Below are 21,611 nucleotides of genomic sequence, written 5' to 3' on the forward strand. Positions count from 1 at the left end.
TGTAGAAGAAGGTAAAAGAGTGAAAGACCCTTGAGTGAAGGGCCCTTGGACCTTCTACTCCAAACTATGATTGAGAAGGAAGCGAGAAGCGAGGGCTGCAATGAATCACAGAAAGACAACTTGTGAAAGAATACTTTTCAATCTATTAATAAACATAATCTCCATGCAGAACACAGGAAACCAGAACCAGTCTCAGTCATTAATGTAGCATAATGTCAACCTACATCCCTGTTCACCGACTGACCTTTTAACCCCCTTGGGTTGCTTTTCTAAATATTTTCAATACTTCTGTGTACCCCATGTCCCTCCAATACATATGTATTTTGAGGAGGGCCCTCAAGACATTCCTAAATTCTGACCACACAACATACTCAGTGGCCTACCAAACGCTACAGATAAAACTGTTGCAGCAGAGACCTGAAATGTGCCGAGTTCAAGCGAATTCTCCAGCTGGCTGCCACCTACAAGGGATCAGCGACCGGGAGTAAGGACGAATCAGGGCAGGCAACTACGGGTGGTAAGATGTAACACTGGATTCCAATACCATCATTAGTTAGGTTTTTAAACAAACACTAAATATAGTTTTTGTTCATGTGTTTCTCTCTTAATCATGTGTAAATTGTGTAAATAAAACCCATCTACTCTAATTTGGGGAAATGTTTTCAGATAGTCGTCCTGTCTTCCAGTGCCTCATCAGAGGAAGGTTAGGAGGCAGGTCTGTTCTGTGCTGTGCCAAGCCCAGACTGACTGAATGACTCATAGCAGTGTGGGAAGGCTACAGAATGTACTACTCAGGAAACAGTCATAACTAACATTTGAGGAGGTTTAGGTGAGGTTTTCAAGAGAAGTGTTCTGTACCGTGTTATATAAAAACACTTACCCTCTAGAGGTATCTAAGTAATGCAGAAGAGGCATGGCATATTGTTTGATTGACAGACGCCAAAAGGAATGGAGACACTCTACAGACATTATACAATAGACTTGCATACGCCCTTACACTCTCTTTCTCTCTGACAGACACACACTTACCCTGCTGCACAAAAAGTCTAAAACATGCACATACCATGACCTTGGGGCTTTAAGATTCTATCTGCGCAAAGCATTGTTCTGAGATATTGAGCATCAAAGTTTTCACACCCCAGATCTCAGAACTGTTTTGTAGTGAATTCTTATTTCATAACCCATACAGGTCCTCGTCTTAAAGGTACGTAAAAGTGCAGAGTATCAAAATCCTGTGTATTTGTAAATCCGTTTTATTAGGGTGCAATCTTATGGCTCTGAAATATCAATCTGGATATGGGACTTCTGAATTAGACATGTTCAGTTTTTATGAAAACTGTAGCTATTTGAATAAACAAATGATAGAATAACACTATTTTACCAAGATAGTGTTTGATGATGTGTTCTGACTCTAAGATCACCAGACTAATTACTGTCATGACTGAACAACGACATTTACTTTCAGATTTCTGACAGTGTTGTTTTTTTCTTTCTTGCGTGACATTATTGCTGGCTAGATGAACCTACACCATACTTTCTTTGTTGCGTGACATTATTGCTGGCTAGATGAATCTACACCATACTTTCTTTGTTGCGTGACATTATTGCTGGCTAGATGAACCTACACCATACTTTCTTTGTTGCGTGACATTATTGCTGGCTAGATGAACCTACACCATACTTTCTTTGTTGCGTGACATTATTGCTGGCTAGATGAACCTACACCATACTTTCTTTGTTGCGTGACATTATTGCTGGCTAGATGAACCTACACCATACTTTCTTTCTTGCGTGACATTATTGCTGGCTAGATGAACCTACACCATACTTTCTTTCTTGCGTGACATTATTGCTGGCTAGATGAACCTACACCATACTTTCTTTCTTGCGTGACATTATTGCTGGCTAGATGAACCTACACCATACTTTCTTTCTTGCGTGACATTATTGCTGGCTAGATGAACCTACACCATACTTCCAGGAAGATGGCAGAGACATGTGTTCCGAATGGTCCGTTTGTATTTGCTCAGGCTTGTGACTGGCTTGCAGATAGAACCTTATAGCGGCAAAATCAAATGGGTTTACGCAGAGAGAACTTTCTCAAATCTAACTTCATAGACATACGAAGAACCATCTAAAAATCACGTATATATGACTAACTCATTTATGACAAAAATGTCAGATAGAACCTTATAGTCCCATGGTCTCAAAACTCTCTCTTAGTCACACAACCACCACCACGACACACACACACACACACACACACACACACACACATTTACATTACATTTCTGCACAGTCCTGTACTCACATGTATGTTCCTGAGTTTCTTCTTGCCTCTCTCCAGCTTGCTGAGGAGTCTGTGCTGCTGCTGCTCTCTGGGCGCCGACTGCATCAGACGGTCGTCAACGGATACAGTCTTCCTCAGAGCCGCCCGCTCACCCGCTGTCTCTCCCTCACCCGCTGCTGTTGCTGTCTCACCCAGGGGGAGGCTTCTCACACCCGGGGCCGGTGCTGGGGTTGGGGCCTGGGCTGATGATATGGGAGATGGCTCTGTTCTGTCGAAGTCCCGCTGCACTGAGCCTGGACAACAGAAACCAGAGATGCACCACTGATAACCTACACCAGCATAGACAAAAAGATAGTATACAACGCCACACACACGAGCACACACACACACATGCATACGTGCAAACACACATGCATACGCCCGCACACACACACATTCAGAAAGCAATGGCACACAAAATCAAAATATATAGAGATCAATAGACAATTAGAGAGAAAGAGAAAAGGAGAGAACTGAAGAAATACAAGTGGACATATTGTGTGGGAGTGAATTGCTCCTTTGGCACCTTCTTAGATAGAACACCAGGATTAATAGTCTCACATTGTCTGCAAACAAACAAAACTTAACTGGTCTCTGGTCACCTCAAAGATATGTGCAATCACAAGCAAACACCTCAAACACACACACAAACACGCACAAACATATACACAAACACACACACATTTAATCTGCTGTTTTCCTCTCTTCCCAGCTGTCAGGTGAGGCGGTTTCATCTTTCTCTCTGCTCAGTGTGTCTGTCTGCTGTTGTGTGTGTGTGTGTGTGTGTGAGTGTATGTGTGACACAAACAAGCACGCACACATATACACAGGAACAATATCAATTGCATACTCCTTGTGTCCTCTCTCCTTGTCTCCTCCTCAAAACCCATTGGATGAGAATGTCAGAGGTCCCTCCCCTCTGACCTTCTCCTCAAATATGTTTTGAGGAGGCGGCAAGATGAGAGGATGAGAGGAGTATGCAATTGAGATCATCCCATACAAGCTCAAACACACAGCAGACACTAGCACACTTTTAAGCTGGTGTACTCAGACAGAAAACATGATCAAAGTCAAGAAACTTCATTCCAGACTAATAGAAAAATAATTATACTTCAGACATTATGAAGAGATGTCACACACGCACAAATCTGCTGTCCTTCTCTCTTCCCTCCAACTTTCTCAGGTGAAGCGGTTTCATGTTTCACTCTGCTCACCGTGTTTGTCTGTCGGCTGTTGCGAGTGTGTGAGTATGTTTATGTGGTAAACATACAGATACGGTTGTGTGTGTATGTATGTGTGCATGCAAGCGTGTGTCTTTGTGTGTGTCTGTGTGCATGCGAATGTGGGTGTGTCTGCGTGCACGTGAGCGTGTGTGTGTGTCTGCAGTAGAATGTATCAGGCTCGTCTCATGGGCTACCTCAACACCTGAGAGCAGCTCTGTACTGGCAGAATGACAGAAGCCCTAACCAGCCCATTAAATCTGCATGAAGGTCTCATTCAGCCTATACACAACCCTTTTATTATTAGAACTACCATTCAATGCCAATATTAGCTCAGACTTAAGGATATCCCACATAGGTCTGGCCAATATGTACAAAATATCATATCACAGTATTTTTCTCATTTTTGAAGGTAGGACGGTATTTGGCGTTTCTGAATACTAAAACTTCTAAATATGCTTTATTGGTAGTTCATGGCAACAAATGAAAATCAGTGGTTTTAGTAAACTTTCTCCATTCTGATTGCTTTATACTGTTCAACCAAACTTCAACCCAAAATATTAGGAGCGCAAAACTGACAGTGTACTAGTCCTATTTGTAGAACATTACGTAGGAATCAAAATCCTATTTTGTAGCCTCAAACTCCGGTACTCGAGCAATGGTACCATTTGCAAAGTTATTTGTTCACTTCAAGCATTCAATTGCAGCATTTTCATTTGTTCATTTCCTGCACTAATTTGTTATTGTTTACCCACTGTCACATTTATTTTGTTTTTGTATGCCTCTATTTTGTAAAAATAATTGTACAAAATATATTTTATTAGAATAATTATCCTCTGACTGTTTATTTTTCGGGTTCAATTGCAGATCTTACATTCGCCACTAGGAGTAGTCGGCCGATTTCCAGGGGTCTATTTGGCGAAGACTTGTCATCCTAGAAAATGTCCAGCTGCAGATTATGCACGCTGAGGCTGTCTGTTCTGCAAACCTCAAAGTGCATGCGTATCAGATGGTACAGTATTTGTGCACATTTGTTGGTCGCCTGAGTCAGTAGCTTTGTTCCTGGGCATCAGCATACTACGCACATACCAGTCGGTGCACTAGCTCTGGCCCAGGCCGTTATGTTAACCACTGTTGCTTGTGCATCTAGCAAAGATTTTTATAAGTCAACCAAGATAGACCACAGCCTGTCGTTTCCAATAGGAACAAATTAGTCATAATGGGCACAACAAGCAAGGAGGTGGGCAGAACCAAGCACAAGCTAGCGAGAGCCTATTTGCCTGTTATGGCATGCATCTGCATATTTCTGTTCCCTATATTTCCGTTGGGGAATGCCTACTTAGTGAAGTGCGCGTGTGCAATAACTCAATTCGCAATCCTTCTAAACAGTGCAATTTCTTACAACTTTGGCAAATGGGCAAAGTCTACAAAACTTAGTCCACTCTGCTCAAAACAGATTCTAGTTTTGGGAACAGAAACTGTATTGAGATCAAAAGAAGAAAACAAATTGCTATCATATTTGGTAGTGAGTGGGAACGCTAAGCGGATGCTTCACATTAATACATCCGGTGAAATATCTGTCTCATTGTTCTATCTGTGTAGCTATTACACACTAGCTAGCTAGCACTAGTGCACATTAGCTATCTAGCAGCCTGGTAGACACTAGCTAACTTGTACACACTAGCTGTAGTACACACTAGCTGTAGTACACACTAGCTGTAGTACACACTAGCTGTAGTACACATTAGCTGTAGTAAACACTAGCTGTAGTACACACTAGCTGTAGTAAACACTAGCTGTAGTACACACTAGCTGTAGTACACACTAGCTAGTACCTAGCTTCTAATTCTAAATGTCATTTCAACACCAGTGCTGTTGGTGGTGGTAAGGCACCATTTGACCTGTCTGAGCTTTTATGTCTCACAGTGTCTGTATCCTGAGAATGTATCTGCTGGATCAGTACTCAGCTGTTAGCAACTTCTTATTGGTGATAAAAATGGATTGATTGCTATAATTGTTTTAGTCATTCGTGAAAATGTATTAAACATGAAACTACCGTTATAGAAGGTCAAGTAAAAACCCAAACCTGAGCTTGAATGAATACTGATATATTTTTACCGGTTTACCGCCCAGCCCTAATCCCACAGACACTCGGTTCATTACAATATAATGGATATTACACATAATCATTCATATTTTATAGTAGTAAGATACAAAATAAAAATAAAACCCTATTCAATTCCTATTCTTAAATATACTTTGCTTAACTTTAAAATGGACACTTAACACCCAGTTTAGTCACACTATTTGGATAGTCTGGATTTTCATTTTTTAAATCAACAAACTATTTGTTGATAAGCAACTGCTTGCTAACGTTACGGTTAGGTTTAGAATTAGGGTTAGGGTATGGGTCATGGTTAGGGTAAGGGTTCCGTTTAGGGTTAGGATAAGGGTTAAGGTTAGGGTTAGTAGGGTAACAACACAATGTAACTCCAAGTCAATCACACTTCTGTGAAATCAAACTGTCCACTTAGGAAACAACACTGATTGACAATAGATTTCACATGCTGTTGTGCAAATGGAATAGACAACAGGTGGAAATTATAGGCAATTAGCAAGACACCCCCAATAAAGGAGTGGTTCTGCAGGTGGTGACCACAGACCACTTCTCAGTTCCTATGCTTCCTGGCTGATGTTTTGGTCACTTTTGAATGCTGGCGGTGCTTTCACTCTAGTGGTAGCATGAGACGGAGTCTACAACCCACACAAATGGCTCAGGTAGTGCAGCTCATCCAGGATGGGACATCAATGCGAGCTGTGGCAAGAAGGTTTGCTGTGTCTGCCAGCGTAGTGTGCAGAGTATGGAGGCGCGACCAGGAGACAGGCCAGTACATCAGGAGACGTGGAGGAGGCCGTAGGAAAGCAACAACCTAGCAGTAGGACCGCTACCTCCGCCTTTGTGCAAGGAGGAGCAGGAGGAGCACTGCCAGAGCCCTGCAAAATGACCCCCAGCAGGCCACAAATGTGCATGTGTCTGCTCAAACGGTCAGAAACAGACTCCATGAGGGTGGTATGAGGGGCCGACTTCTACAGGTGGGGGTTGTGCTTACAGCCTAACACCGTGCAGGACATTTGGCATTTGCCAGAGAACACCAAGATTGGCAAATTCGCCACTGGCGCCCTGTGCTCTTCACAGATGAAAGCAGGTTCACACTGAGTACATGTGACAGACGTGACAGTCTGGAGACGCCGTGGAGAAAGTTCTGCTGCCTGCAACATCCTCCAACATGACCAGTTTGGCGGTGGGTCAGTCATGGTGTGGGGTGGCATTTCTTTGGGGGGCCGCACAGCCCTCCATGTGCTCGCCAGAGGTAGCCTGACTGCCATTAGGTACCGAGATGAGATCCTCAGACCCCTTGTGAGACCATATGCTGGTGCGGTTTGCCCTGGGTTCCTCCTAATGCAAGACAATGCTAGACCTCATGTGGCTGGAGTGTGTCAGCAGTTCCTGCAAGAGGAAGGCATTGATGCTATGGACTGGCCCGCCCGTTCCCCAGACCAGAATCCAATTGAGCACATCTGGGACATCATGTCTCGCTCCATCCACCGACGCCATGTTGCACCACAGACTGTCCAGGAGTTGGCGGATGCTTTAGTCCAGGTCTGGGAGGAGATCCCTCAGGAGACCATCCGCCACCTCATCAGGAGCATGCCCAGGCGTTGTAGGGAGGTCATACAGGCACGTGGAGGCCACACACACTACTGAGCCTAATTTTCACTTGTTTTAAGGACATTACATCAAAGTTGGATCAGCCTGTAGTGTGTGACTCCAAATCCAGACCTCCATGGGTTGATAAATTTGATTTCCATTGATAATTTCTGTGATTTTGTTGTCAGCACATTCAACTATGTAAATAAAAGTAGTTAATAAGAATATTTCATTCATTCAGATCTAGGATGTGTTATTTTAGTGTTCCCTTTATTTTTTTGAGCAGTGTATTTAGTCAGCCACCAATTGTGCAAGTTCTCCTACTTAAAAATATGAGAGAGGCCTGTAATTTTCATCATAGGTACACTTCAACTATGACAGACAAAATTATTTAAAAAATCCAGAAAATCACATTGTAGGATTTTTAATGAATTTATTTGCACATTATGGTGGAAAATAAGTATTTGGTCAATAACAAAAGTTTATCTCAATACTTTGTTATATACCCTTTGTTGGCAATGAAAGAGGTCAAATGTTTTCTGTAAGTCTTCACAAGGTTTTCACACACTGTTGCTGGTATTTTGGCCCATTCCTCCATGCAGATCTCCTCTAGAGCAGTGATGTTTTGGGGCTGTTGCTGGGCAACATGGACTTTCAACTCCCTCCAAAGATTTTCTATGGGGTTGTATCTCTGGTTGGTATGTATACTGCTCTAGAGCTCTCCAGACAAATGTGTGTGTGTGTGTGTGTGTTGTTGATGTAGAGCTCTCCAGACAAGTGTGTATGAGTGTGTGTGTGTGTGTATGAGTGTGTGTGTGTGTGTGTATATGTTGTTGCCATAGAGAGCTCTCCAGACATGTGTGTATGAGTGTGTGTGTGGTTGTGTGTGTGGTGTTGTTGCAGTAGAGAGTTCTACAGACCACACTGGTAGGCAACACTACTCATCAGAAGGCCCCTGTAATTCAAGACCATCCATCATCATATGACAGTTAACCTCTTCAGTCGACCCTCTACTTTTTTGAACATTCTGTTAAAAATCGTGCAACATTTCAGCGCCCTGCTACTCATGCCAGGAATATAGTATATGCATTTGCTTAGTCTGTGTGGATAGAAAACACTCAGACGTTTAAAAAACTGGTTAAATCACTGCTGTGGCTTTACCAGAACGGCATTTACATCGAAAAGCACAGGAAAAACTGATCACTGAAAATGGGGAAAATATATCCATGCGCTACTTGAACCCATTGATAAACGTGAACCACAATTAATTGACTGAGGTTGCAGTACCTACAGCTTCCACAGGGTGTCTAGAGTCTTGTCATTTCCCTTCGAGTTTTTTCTTGGTCAAACACATACAGGACACCGTATCTAATCCGGTCTAGGACCGGATATTTTCGTTGAGTTTCTAGCCGGACATTTTTCCAGACGGACAGCTAATAATCTTTACATCGCCTCCTGATGAATTTTATCGCTTATTAACGTTTACTAATACCTAAAGTTGCATTACAAACGTATTTCGAAGTGTTTTGTGAAAGTTTATCGTCGACTTTTTGAATTTTAAAAAATGACGTTACGTTTTGAAACTATGTTTTTTTCGTTTATCACACAGTCTACATATAACGATATCTAGGCTTTATATGGACCGATTTAATCGAAATAAAGACCCAAATAGTGTTTATGGGACATCTAGGAGTGCCAACAAAGAAGATGGTGAAAGGTAATGAATGTTTTCTATTTTATTGTGCGGTTTGTGTAACGCCGAAATGCTAATTATTTTGTTTACGTCCCCTGTGGGTCTTTTGGGGTGTTGCATGCTATCAGATAATAGCTTCTCATGCTTTCGCCGAAAAGCATTTTAAAAATCTGACTTGTTGCCTGGATTCACAACGAGTGTAGCTTTAATTCGATACCCTGCATGTGTATTTTAATGAACTTTTGAGTTTTAACTAATACTATTAGCATTTAGCGTAGCGCATTTGCATTTCCAGAGCTCTAGTTGGGACGCAAGCGTCCCGGGTAGAAGCAACAGGTTAACAGGTCTTACATAAGGCTAGGTAGTTTCTAAAGTACTGTCTGGAGGGGCTGGGGGAACCAATAGAGCTTCACAAACAGTGACTTCACAAACAGTGAGTCACCTCATGACCAGTATCTTCTTCAGGGGTGCAGACTTTTGTTCCAGCACAGCATTAATAACACAACTGATTTCACTAAATGAAGTGCTTCTCAAGCCATTGGTTAGTTAGTTGAATACCAGTCTGTAGCTTTTCAGAGGGGTATGGGAGAGTGGGGTATGTTGAGAAAAAGGGTAAATTGAGCTACCCTTTCTAGGAAACCATACACAAAATGTTTAATTTGACCTAATATTTAGGAAGAGGTCACCATTTAATGGAGTCTGCAAAGGAAGAAACCACATGGAAAAAGTGGTAGGCAAGTTAGATCCAAAAAAACAGATTTTCAAATGAATATATTGTGTTAGAGGTATCATTAAGCCTGTATCTAAACCAAAGTAGATACTATTAAGATTATTATATACACCAGTTGGGGTCTCTATAATCTTCAATATGAGGTCCAAACCTAGCATGGAAGTGCATCCTTGTAGCTGTGTGTGATAAAATATGCAAAATGTTTGCCTTGGGGTAAACTGAGCCAATGGCTATGGGGTACGTGGAGCCAATGGTTGAGCCAAAGGCAAGTTGAGCAAATTAAAGTGTTTTCTTCCCATACGAAATGCAAGGTGTTAAGCCTGTATTAAAATGTGTTTTAAATTATTATATTACAAAAAAGTGAGTGTGATTGTGTTGAATTGTGTTTGAGAAATAAAGATAGAGAATGTTTTAAAAAGATAATACCACTATCTCATTCAGTACAGAAATGTGCAGGCGGCTTAATTTACCCTGTCACGTGGCTCAACTTAACAGAGACCACTTTTTTTGGACAAGCTATGTTTTCAAAATTGTAATGTTTACATGAATTCTGATTATTTGCAGGGATACACAACATCCTGAAATGTATGAAGATAATGTATCTTTGTTAGAAATAATACTATATTTCCCTTGACTGAGTGATGCTGATTGTAGAAATATGGCTCAACTTACCCCACTCTCCCCTAGTTAGCCAGTTAACGTTGATGAACAACCATAAATAACTATTGATTGTCTTGTTCATTAAAGAAAGCTAAACTTGTTGAATCAATAAGGCCATTTCAAGCTTATCTTTCAAAAAAATAAAAGGCTATTTTAGAACATTTATGCAAGTTAGCTGGCTAACTCATTGATCCTGCTTTGAAGTATAGCCCTCAGGCTCAGGGTTGGTGGCTCGTCATAAAGTGTATGAAATATAGGATTCCGTCACCACCATGGTGACCCATACTGCTCACCACATGCTGTGACCTGGGAGGGAGTGGTCCTACTGTGAGTAGCCATTTAGATGTCCGGGTGACATTCTTATTTACAATGACAGCCTATGAACAGTGGGTTAACTGCCTTGTTCAGGAGCAGAACGACAGACTTCTACCTTGGCAGCTCGGGGATTCGATCTAGCAACATTTTGGTTACTGGCCCAGCACTCTAACCACTAGGCTACCTGCCGCCCCAACAAATAAAGAGTAGACATCTTTCTTTTCTAGACAATTTTCCATTTTTGAAAGCCCGCCCAATCACCATATGTTTTAAATGACTACTGACTTTGCTGATAGCTGTGTTAATGAGGAAAAGTTTGACTTACTATGACTGCGATATTTACTTAATAGAAATTTTGCAGGACAAAATATCTTGAGATGCACCATCTTGTTTTCAAGTGTCCAAAAAAAAAAAAACTTAGTAACAATGTTTATAATCAATCCTCAAGGTGTTTTTCAAATATCTATTTGATAATATATCCACCGGGACAATTGGTTTTTCAGTAGGAGCGAGAGGAAAAATGGCTACCTCTGTATTTTACGCAAGAATCACTCAGAGCCATCAGGTGACCACTTGCACAATGTAGCCGCTTACACTTATTCTTCAACATAAAGGCGTGAAACTACGTCACAATGCTGTAGACACCTTGGGGAATACGTAGAAAAAGTAATCTGGTTGATAGCCCATTCACTGCTCAATAGGGACGCATCGGAACGCAGAGCATTCAAAACATGAGTCACTTACAGATTGGATTTTTCTCAATATCGCAATATCAGTTCTGTTATACTCACAGACAATATTTTTACAGTTTTGGAAACTTTAGAGTATTTTCTATCCTAAGCTGTCAATTATATGCATATTCTAGCATCTTGTCCTGACAAAATATCCTGTTTACTTTGGGAACGTTATTTTTCCAAAAATGAAAATACTGCCCCCTAGTCACAACAGGTTAATAGAAATTTTGCAGGACAAAATCTCTTGAGATGCACCATCTTGTTTTCAAGTGTCCAATAAATAAAAGGAATACTTAGTAACAATAATAATATTTTAACTACTGTCTAATAATAATAATAACAACAACAACAAAAAAATCATTAAAAAACGTAAATTAACATTAAAAAAAGTTAGTGGAAACTACTAATAGGCCGAAAACTAATAAAGACTACAGCTACAACTACTAATACAACTTAGAAAAATAAGTATCCATACAGCGCCTTCAGAAAGTATTCATACATTTATGACTTATTCCACATTTTGTTATTTTGCAACCTGAATTCAAATGTATTAAAAAAAAATGTTTGCTAATTTATTGAAAATGAAATAAAGAAATATCTTGTTTATATTCAGTTCCAGTTTGGATACACCTACTCATTCCAGGGCTCATGAAGTAGTCACCTGGAATGCATTTCAATTAACAGGTGTGCATTCTTAAAAGTTAATTTGTGGAATTTCTTTCCTAATTAATGTGTTTGAGCCAATCAGTTGTGTTGTGACAAGGTAGGGGTGGTATCCAGAAGATAGTCCTATTTGGTAAAAGACCAAGTCCATATTATGGCCAAGTCCATATGAAGAACAGCTCAAATAAGCAAAAAGAAACGACAGTCCATCATTACTTTAAGACATGAAGGTCAGTCAATTCCCAACATTTCAAGAACTTTGAAGGTTTCTTCAAGTGCAGTTGCAAAAACCATCAAGCGCGGGGGGGATAGGAGGGACGCCATGTGCGACTGACGTGTTTTCCGTTTGCTCCCGTGGTATTCTTAAAGTTTGTGAATTTTGCAGCAGAACCGTATTTATTTTCAAATATTAATTTAGTGATCCCTTTCCGTAAAAACCAAGGTTGAATTGTTCAGTTCTAATGTTGTCATTGTCTTTTTAGGGTTTTTTTCTGTACTTTTTCCAAACATCTACCACCGTACATTATTACTCTGAGACAAGTTATTCTGGGGGTTTTGGGCGCTCGTTGCTTTTCCATTCTATGCTCTAATGACAGGGTTGAATAACGGGAATGCCCAGAGGGGCCGAAATAATGCGATCAAGTACATTTCATGGAACACCAAAGGGGTTAATAACCAGGTGAAGCGTAAGAGGGTGTTGACACACTTAAAGGGGTTGAATGCAAATATTGCATTTCTACAAGAGACTCACTTGAGGACTGGTGAGCATTTTAGGATGCGTAAGGACTGGGTTGGTCAAGTGTTCCACTCAAACTTTCATAGTAAATCAAGAGGTGCTGCTATTCTGGTTGATAAAGCTACTCCCTTTGTAGCTTCTGAGGTTATTGCTGATCCTAAGGGACGATATGTCATAGTAGCCGGTGAACTGTTTTCTACCCCTCTTGTTTTGGCTAGTGTTTATGCTCCCAATTGGGATGACACAAGTTTAATTTCTTCCTTTCCGTCTGCTATTCCCAATTTAGTTCTCATTTGTTGATTTTAGGGGGGGATTTCAACTGTAAAATGTCCACAGTTCTTGACAAGTCCTCACAAACAAATACCGGCCCATCTAAATGTGCCCTACTTATTCAATCCTTTCTTCAGAAATATGCTATGTTTGAGGCCTGGCGTTTCCTACATCCTACAGATAGACAGTATTCCTTTTATTCTCATGTTCATTAAACATACTCCCGGATTGATTACTTCTTTTTGGACAAAAAACTTCTGCCTAACCTTCGGCAGTGTACTTACGGGAGTATTGTTATCTCTGACCATTCACCATTAGTGCTTGAACTAGAGTTTCCCCAGCGACCTCCTATGTGTTATCAATGTTGTCTCAACCCCATTTTACTCTCAGATAAGGAGTTTGTCAATTTCATTTATTCTGAAATCACCTTATTCCTAGAAACTAATTCAACACCAGGTATGTCCTGCTCTACCATATGGGAGTCTCTCAAAGCATACCTACGTGGCCAAATTATTTCTTATACAGCCAACCAAAACAGAGTTCGCTCTCAGCGACTTCGAGACCGGAGCGAGTCCATAGCCACATTGGATGAGAAGTATGCTACGGATCCTTCCTCTGATCTGCATAAAGAGTGCCAACTACTCCAATCTGAATTTGATGAGCTTTCTACCAGGCAAGCTGAACAGTTACTCTTGCAAGCTCGATACAAAGTCTATGAACAAGGCGACAAGGCCAGTAAACTCCTTGCGCATCAGATCCGTAAATCTGAGGCCTCACGTTTAATCCCACAAATAAGGTGCCACCACAGTTATACATAAAGAGATCAATGATCAATTTTAACAATTTTACTCTGCGCTATACACCTCTGAATCCCCTTAAGACCCTTTGCTGATTGACTCCTTCTTTAATGGCTTGAATATGCCTTCAATTGATACAGACTCCCATGACTGTCTAGAAGAAGAATTTACGCTTGAGGAGATTGCAACAGCAGTGTCCGCAATGAAAAGTGGTAAATCACCAGGTCCAGACGGTTTTCCAACCGAATTTTACAGGACGTTTTCTGGTCTGCCTTGCCCATTCTTGTCTCGACTATTTGCAGAGTGCCTTAATACTTCAAAGCTAGCGCCTAGTCTTTATCAGGCTTCAATTTCATTACTATTAAAGAAAAATAAAGACCCCCTGGAATGTGGATCCTATCGCCCAATCTCGCTTTTAAACTGTGATTACAAAATCCTAGCTAAGCTTTTAGCCATCCGCATGGAAGGCTTGCAGCACCAAGTAATACACTCTGACCAGACTGGCTTTGTGAGAACTAGGCATTTATTTTTCAATATTAGGTGCCTTATGAATATACTGTACTCCCCAGCGTCGGGGGACCTGGAGATGGTGGTCTCACTTGATGCAGAAAAAGCGTTTGACCGCATTGAGTGGGATTACCAAACAGCTGCCCTTTATAGATTTGGCTTTGGCCCCAAATTCATTGCGTGGATAAAGATTCTTTATTTTTCCCCCATGGCTTCGGTACGGACTAATAACTTGTCCTCTGACTATTTTCCCTTGCACCGCGGATCCAGACAGGGTTGTCCACTCTCCCCCTTGCTGTTTGCTTTGGCAATCGAGCCTCTCGCCATTGCACTACGCTCTAATGATGCCATTCAAGGTATAATCAGGGCGGGCTGGGAGAAGAAAGTCTCGCTATATGCTGACAACATCCTTTTGTTTATCTCCAACCCTGATACCTCATTGCCACGTGCCCTATCTGTTCTTAAAAAGTTTGGATCAATCTCAGGGTACAAGCTGAATCTAGGCAAGAGTGAGCTTTTTCCGGTAAACAAGGCTGCTTTAAAGTGCTCTTTTACAAGTTCTCAGTTTAGGATTGTCCGGGATCAATTCACCTACTTGGGAGTAAAAGTGACAAGGAAATATTCAAATTTGTTTCAGGAAAACTTTGTTGCTCTAGAAGACAGTCTGAAACAATCTTTTACTTTTTGGACTTCGCTACCCCTTTCTTTTATCGGAAGGATTAATGTCATTAAAATGAATGTGTTGTCCAAATGTTTATTATTTATTTCAATGTTTACCCATTTTTATTCTTTTTTTATTTCACTGGATCAAATATTCATGCATTTTATTTGGGATGGCAAGGTACCACGGATTAGTAGAAAACATTTACAGAAGCCTAGGTCATTGGGGGGTTTAGCTCTACCAAATTTTCAGACATACTACTGGGCTGCAAACTTCAGAGCCCTTCTGTACTGGCTGCAGACTGATCCTACTGGCCCTAGACCACTCTGGGTCCAGATGGAGTCTGAATCGTGTAAACCTGCAGCACTTTCCTCTGTGTTGTGCTCATCTCTCCCAGTGTCCCTAGGCAAAAGGTGTGTCAACCCAATTGTAAAGCAGTCTCTTAAAATTTGGAATCAGTTCTGTTTAGCCTTTAGCCTCCGAGGCTTTTCTCTATCAGGCCCAATCAATCAGAACATTTTATTTCCTCCATCTTTGAATGATGGTGCTTTTGGCATTTGGCACTCACTAGGCCTCTCCTCGCTAGCCCAATTATTCTTTGATGATACATTTGTCTCTTTTTCTCAGCTGCAGGAAAAGTTCAATCTCCCCCAATCCCACTTTTTCTGCTATCTCCAGACTCTCCCATTACAGCCCTTTTTGGAGTACTGCCCATGGGTACACCCCTATCAAGAATCCAGTCGGACACTGTTGCTTATACAACTCTTTTAGCTAGACGGCTAATACTACAGAACTGGAAGATGGCAGCTCCCCCATCTTATAAATATTGGGTGAGAGATGTGTTGTGCTCTCTGAAACTAGAAAAAATTCAATTCAATTAACGTGGGAACCCCAAACTGTTTAATGAGGCTTGGGCTCCATCCCGGTCTTACTTTAAACAGTCCATCCTCTGATGGCATTCCAATTAAAACTAAAATAAGTCTGTATTTGACCCCCCTGTGACTTAAGGGTTGGAGGATCTTCTCTCTGTGTTTTTGCTGGGGAGGCATTAAGGTCCATGTGCTTATTGATTGTGACCCGCGGATGCCTTGTTCATCTTGCCCGGGCAGGGACTGAAGTGTGAGCTTGATTTTCCCAGTTATTTTTACATTTTGTTCACGCCTACATGAATAATCATTCTATTTTAAAGCATTGTAAACGTTATTTTTGGTCCAGTGGATGGTCGGTCTGTGGCCATGACTGTGAGTGGTTGCATTTCTCCACCCTTATCCCTTGACTGTTTACAGGAACAATGGTGAGGTGCTTGCTCTGTCCCTGTACTATAGATTGCCCTTTCACCTTTGTAGCCTTCTGCCTGGTGTGTTTAACTTGTCTTAAGATTGGTATCTTTAAAGCTATTTTTTTTTTTTCTAGTTGAGTATATTATTTATATTGCTTTGTGTTGTGTTGTCTTGTCTGTGTGTGTGTGTAAAACTTAATAAACAGAGTTAAAAAATTAAAATTAAAAACATCAGGCGCTATGATTAAACTGGCTCTCATGAGTACCGCCACAGGAAAGGAAGACCCAGAGTTACCTCTGCTGCAGAGGATAAGTTCATTGGAGCTACCAGCCTTAGAAATTGCAGCTCAAATCAATTCTTCACAGAGTTCAAGTAACGGACACATCTCAACATCAACTGTTCAGAGGAGACTGTGTGAACAGGCTTTCAAGGTCGAATTGCTGCAAAGAAACCACTACTAAAGAACACCAATAATAAGAAGAGACTTGCTTGGGCCAACAAACATGGGCAATGTACATTAGACCGGTGGAAATCTGTCTGTCCTTTGATCTGATGAGTTCAAATTTGACATTTTTGGTTCCAACCGAAAATCTTTATGAGATGCAAAGTAGGTGAACGGATGATCTCTGTATGTGTGGTTCCCACCGTGAAGCATTGAGGAGGTGGTGTGATGGTGCTTTGCTGGTGGCACACTCTACCAGCATGGCTACCACAGCATTCTGAGGCAATACGTATCCCATCTGGTTTGCGCTTAGTGGGACTATCATTTGTTTGTCAACAGGACAATGATCCAAAACACACCTCCAGGCTGTGTAAGGGCTATTTGACCAAGGAGAGTGATGGGAGTGCTGTGTCAGATGACCTGTCCTCCACAATCATCTGACCTCAACCCAATTGAGATGGTTTGGGATGAGTTGGACCACAGAGTGAAGGAAAAGCAGCCAACAAGGGCTCAGCATATGTGGGAACTCCTTCAAGACGGTCGGAAAAGCATTCCTCATGAAGCTAGTTGAGAGAATGTCAAGAGTGTGCAAAGCTGTCATCAAGGCAAATGGTTGCTACTTTGAAGAATCTCAAATATAAAATATATTTTGATTTGTTTAACACTTTTTTGGTTACTACATGATTCCATATGTGTTATTTCATAGTTTTGAGGTCTTCACTATTATTCTAAAATGTAGAAAACAGTAAAAATAAAGAAAAACCATTGAGTGGGTGTGTCCAAACTTTTGACTGGTACTGTATTATTCTTACCCCTTTACCATGACACTCCAAACTGAGATCAGGTGCATCCAATAGCACCTGTAGCTAGGCCTGTGGCGGCCACAAAATTTAGTCAGCCAGTGATTGTCAAGCAAATAACTGTCGATCTCACGGTAATTTACCGTTAATTAACAAACACATTCAGCATCTCTTGGCTTTCACACATAGACTACAAGCCACTGATGCAGACATCTACATTTAAAAAAGTCAAATAAATCCATGTATTATAGCCTACACCTTCACAATAAATCCATTATTTATTTTAGACAGGTCTAAAGAAGCATGATATGAAGAAATTGCTATCTATTTCAGAAGAACAGAATAGCATACTCTGAGTTTTCCTTATGTTAGGTCCTAATGCGGCTATGCCAAATGGCTGTGGGCTACACTAGCTCATTTAGCAGACAAGATTTGCTTAGAATTCCGTGGCATTATTGAATACAAGTGAACCAAGCTGAATAACATATACATATTTTCTCCAAATGATCTGAGGGAGTGCGCACATGCGGATATTCTGTGTTGAGTGGTTAACAAAGAAATAGGTACTCCTATATGCTTAATTTAGAGTTATTAATGTAACTTGTTGTTGTACAAACATTGGGCTATATGTTTTGATTTTTTATAGATTTTAAGGCTGCATGATGTAACAAATGATGATTTTTTAAAAAGTAGCTTGAAAAGGCATGAGCTCTGCTTTGTTTTTTTGCGCAGGCTGTACATACTTCATTAGTCTCTCATTCACAATTTGACAAGTAGTTGATAATGCTACGAATTCCACGCCGGTGTCCCCTTTTTGGCTGTAATGCACCCTTAAAAAAATCCATGCATGTGTTGTGCCCTTCTCCCTGAGTGCTGCGCGCTCTCCATCATGTGATCGTTTTTTTCTCACAGGCTACAAGTGAAGACAGACACACCAGGGACGCAACTGCAACTTAATACATGTCATCTATGCATTTAAATAGTGAATGGAGGGTGCTTTCTCGTGATTCATTTTTATGGCAGCCAGGTAGGCTATACTCCTGTTGTAAAGATAAGCAATGTGCTTAATATTAGGAAAGTTGAGAAATAAATGTAGTAGCCCTAGCCTATAGAAAGCTGATGGGATCCTCCTCTTTTTAAGAGGCCATCACTCTGTTTTCTCACGCAATTGCATAGCCTATAGAAATGTTGCACAATATGAGCTCATATGACGTGTTGGATTCAATTTTTGATTACATTTGCATTGATGTCAGAGTGATTAGAGGGACAATAGAGTGCTGAGTACCAAGCAGTTAGCAAGTTTGGTAGGCTACTAATGACCATGAGCAGCATCAGAGCTTGGAGAAGCCTAATTACCGTAACTAAACGGTCACGTGGAATTTGACTGCCTTCATGACACATGACCGCAGGTGTGGCGGTAATACGGTCACCGCAACAGCCCTACCTGTGGCCAATTAAATTGTTTGGAAATTATTTAGAAAGAAGCACACCTGTGTCTATATAAGTTCCCACAGTTGACAGTGCATGTCAGAGAGAAAACAACTAACCCAATTGAACATGCTTCGAACTAATGATGAGTGTATGAAGTGGAGGGAGTACAGGGCTTAGCATGTCTCTCGGGGAGGCTAAAAATAGATTGTGGCATGGAAAAATGTAATATTTTTCAGAAGGAATCGGGTAATTGGTTAAGGGAGGAGGATTGGAAGGAAAGAGAGAGGAGGTTGAAAAGAATGAGGGAGGCAGAAGATGGGTTTTAATCTGTTGAAGCGAGCAATAACAAGGGAGAGGGTATGTCGAGGAAGATTGGTGTCAAGTTTAAACAGAGTGAGCCAGACGCCAGTTCGAATTCTGGAGGTGAAATGAAAGGGGTAGAAGGTGTTGTGAGGAGCTCGGAGCCCGAGCCTTGCATTGATGGACATGATTATGATAAAGATATGTTTGGCCCAGTAGGAATGATAATTTTGAAGAGGATGGAAGCAGGCCTTTTGGCTTATTCATGGGTAGTTTCAGTTTGGGTGGAAAAGATGGTGGGTGCTCTTGAGTCGGTGAAGGTAACCCGAAGTGGACTTGTGATGTTTGTTTATTTCTTCAGATGAGAGGGAGCAGATGCTCTGTGCGACGCAACTTTGGTCAAGATCTGTTTCTTAGGAACCAGGCACCACTGAAAGGAGTGATTTCTGAGGTAGCATTAGGTGTGGAAGTGGAGAAATTGAAGTTGAAGATTCCTGGTGTTTGTGACACCAGCCATTTGGTGCAACGCAGACCCGGTGGTGAGCTTGGTGAAACAGTCACTGTCAGTCCTTTTGCGCTTTGAGTCAGTCTCTACCCGACAAATTCATGGTAGGATATATCAGTTATCCTGTTAGAGCTTTTGTGCCGAACCCACTGCTCTATTTCAGGTGTCAGGTTTATGGTCCTGTTGCAGCAGCGTGTAGGAGAGAGATTCCAATATGTGGGAAGTGTGCAGGAGGACATGGGATAGAGGATTGTGTCGTTTCGGTGGATAAGGTTGCTTGTGTCAACTGTAGGGGTACACATTTTGGTGGGGATCGGAAGTGTCCGGTGCGAGAGAGACAGGTTGAGGTGGCTAGAGTCAGAGTAGTGCGGAAGGTGTCGTATGCTGAGGCTAGTGAAGAAAGTAGAGGAGGATGGGTCAAGGGTCAGGGATTCTAGCACAGAGGAATAGGCCAATACATCCTTCAGTAAGGTTGGATTCTTAGCATTCATAGCAATGGTTATCAACTGTACAGCAGAAATGGAATGTAAATCACAGAAAATAGATTTGGTGGCAGCTGCCGAGAAGTACTTGGGTGTACGATAGTTGACTTCAGAAGAGTTACAGGGTGAATGGAGTGGTAGTGTCCCATCCTCTTAGCCCGTTGGCCTGGGGTAGGATCAGATCGGGCTAAAGTAGTGGAATTAGGTGCTGGGTTTTAATGAGTATAGGTTTAATTGGTAGGGTAATTAAAATGTTTATTTTTTTCAGTTCCCCTTTTCCATTTTGTATCACAAAGTGTAATGGATCTATACCATAGTTCAGTTGGGGGCGGTAATGCAACATATTGGATGCAAACCACCACTAAACCTAACTGAAGAAGAAGAAGCATGCATGTCAGAAGTGCATGAGCAGAAACTATACCATGACGTCCCCACTATCTGTCGATCTCTGAGATTGAATTGTGGTGAGGCATATATCTGGAGAAGTGTATAAAACCATTTCTAGAGTGTTGAAAGCAACATCACTTTGCAAAAATGTTTTCATTTGTCATTATGGGGTATTGTGTGTAGATGGGTGAGAAAAAAATAATATTTGATCCTTTTTGAATTCAGGCTGTAAACACAACAACATGTGGAATTAGTCAAGGGGTATGAATACTTTCTGAAGGCACTGAAACTACATATTTACAATGTTTTTCACATTGTGATGTTTCTATTAGTTCAAAACACACAGTTTGTTCTTAACATTTGAAAAGGGCTTTCTTAAATTCATCGTGTGATTTTAATGCACTGATTTCTATAGTATTCCAGTCATTTCGGCCTTTGTATCTGAAAGATCTTACTGATACAGTTGAAGTCAGAAGTTAACATACACCTTAGCTAAATACATTTAAACTCAGTTTTTCACAATTCCTAACATTTAATCCCAGGAATAATTCCCTGTTTTAGGTCAGTTAGGATTACCACTTTATTTCAAGAATGTGAAATGTCAGAATAATAGTAGAGAGAATGATTAATTTCAGATTTGATTTCTTTCATCACATTCCCAGTGGGTCAGAAGTTTACATGCACTCAATTAGTATTTGTTAGCATTGCCTTAAACAATTTAAACTTAATCAAAGGTTTCGGGTAGCCTTCCACAAGCTTCCCACAATAAGTTGGGTGAATTTTGGCCCATTCCTCCTGACAGAGCTGGTGTAACTCAGTCAGGTTTGTAGGCCTCCTTGCCCGAAAAAGCTTTTTCAGTTCTGCCCCATACATTTTCTATAGGATTGAGGTCAGGGCTTCTTGATGGCCACTCCAATAACTTGACTTTGTTGTCCTTAATCCATTTTGCCAATACTTTGG

The 21,611-nt window shown here is 41.1% G+C and overlaps 1 protein-coding gene across 1 annotated transcript in view; it reads right to left on the reverse strand.

Moving 5' to 3' along the window:
* Positions 1-21,611, reverse strand: part of ankfn1a (ankyrin repeat and fibronectin type III domain containing 1a) — a 243,850-nt gene that overhangs the window by 187,147 nt on the left and 35,092 nt on the right. Inside the window, exon 5 of the mRNA XM_065012544.1 lies at positions 2,312-2,583. Within this exon, the coding sequence (XP_064868616.1) occupies positions 2,312-2,583 (272 nt within the window). The remainder of the gene's footprint in view (positions 1-2,311; positions 2,584-21,611) is intronic.

This window comes from Oncorhynchus nerka, linkage group LG28 (assembly GCF_034236695.1).
Source record: "Oncorhynchus nerka isolate Pitt River linkage group LG28, Oner_Uvic_2.0, whole genome shotgun sequence".
NCBI classification, from domain to species: domain Eukaryota; kingdom Metazoa; phylum Chordata; class Actinopteri; order Salmoniformes; family Salmonidae; genus Oncorhynchus; species Oncorhynchus nerka.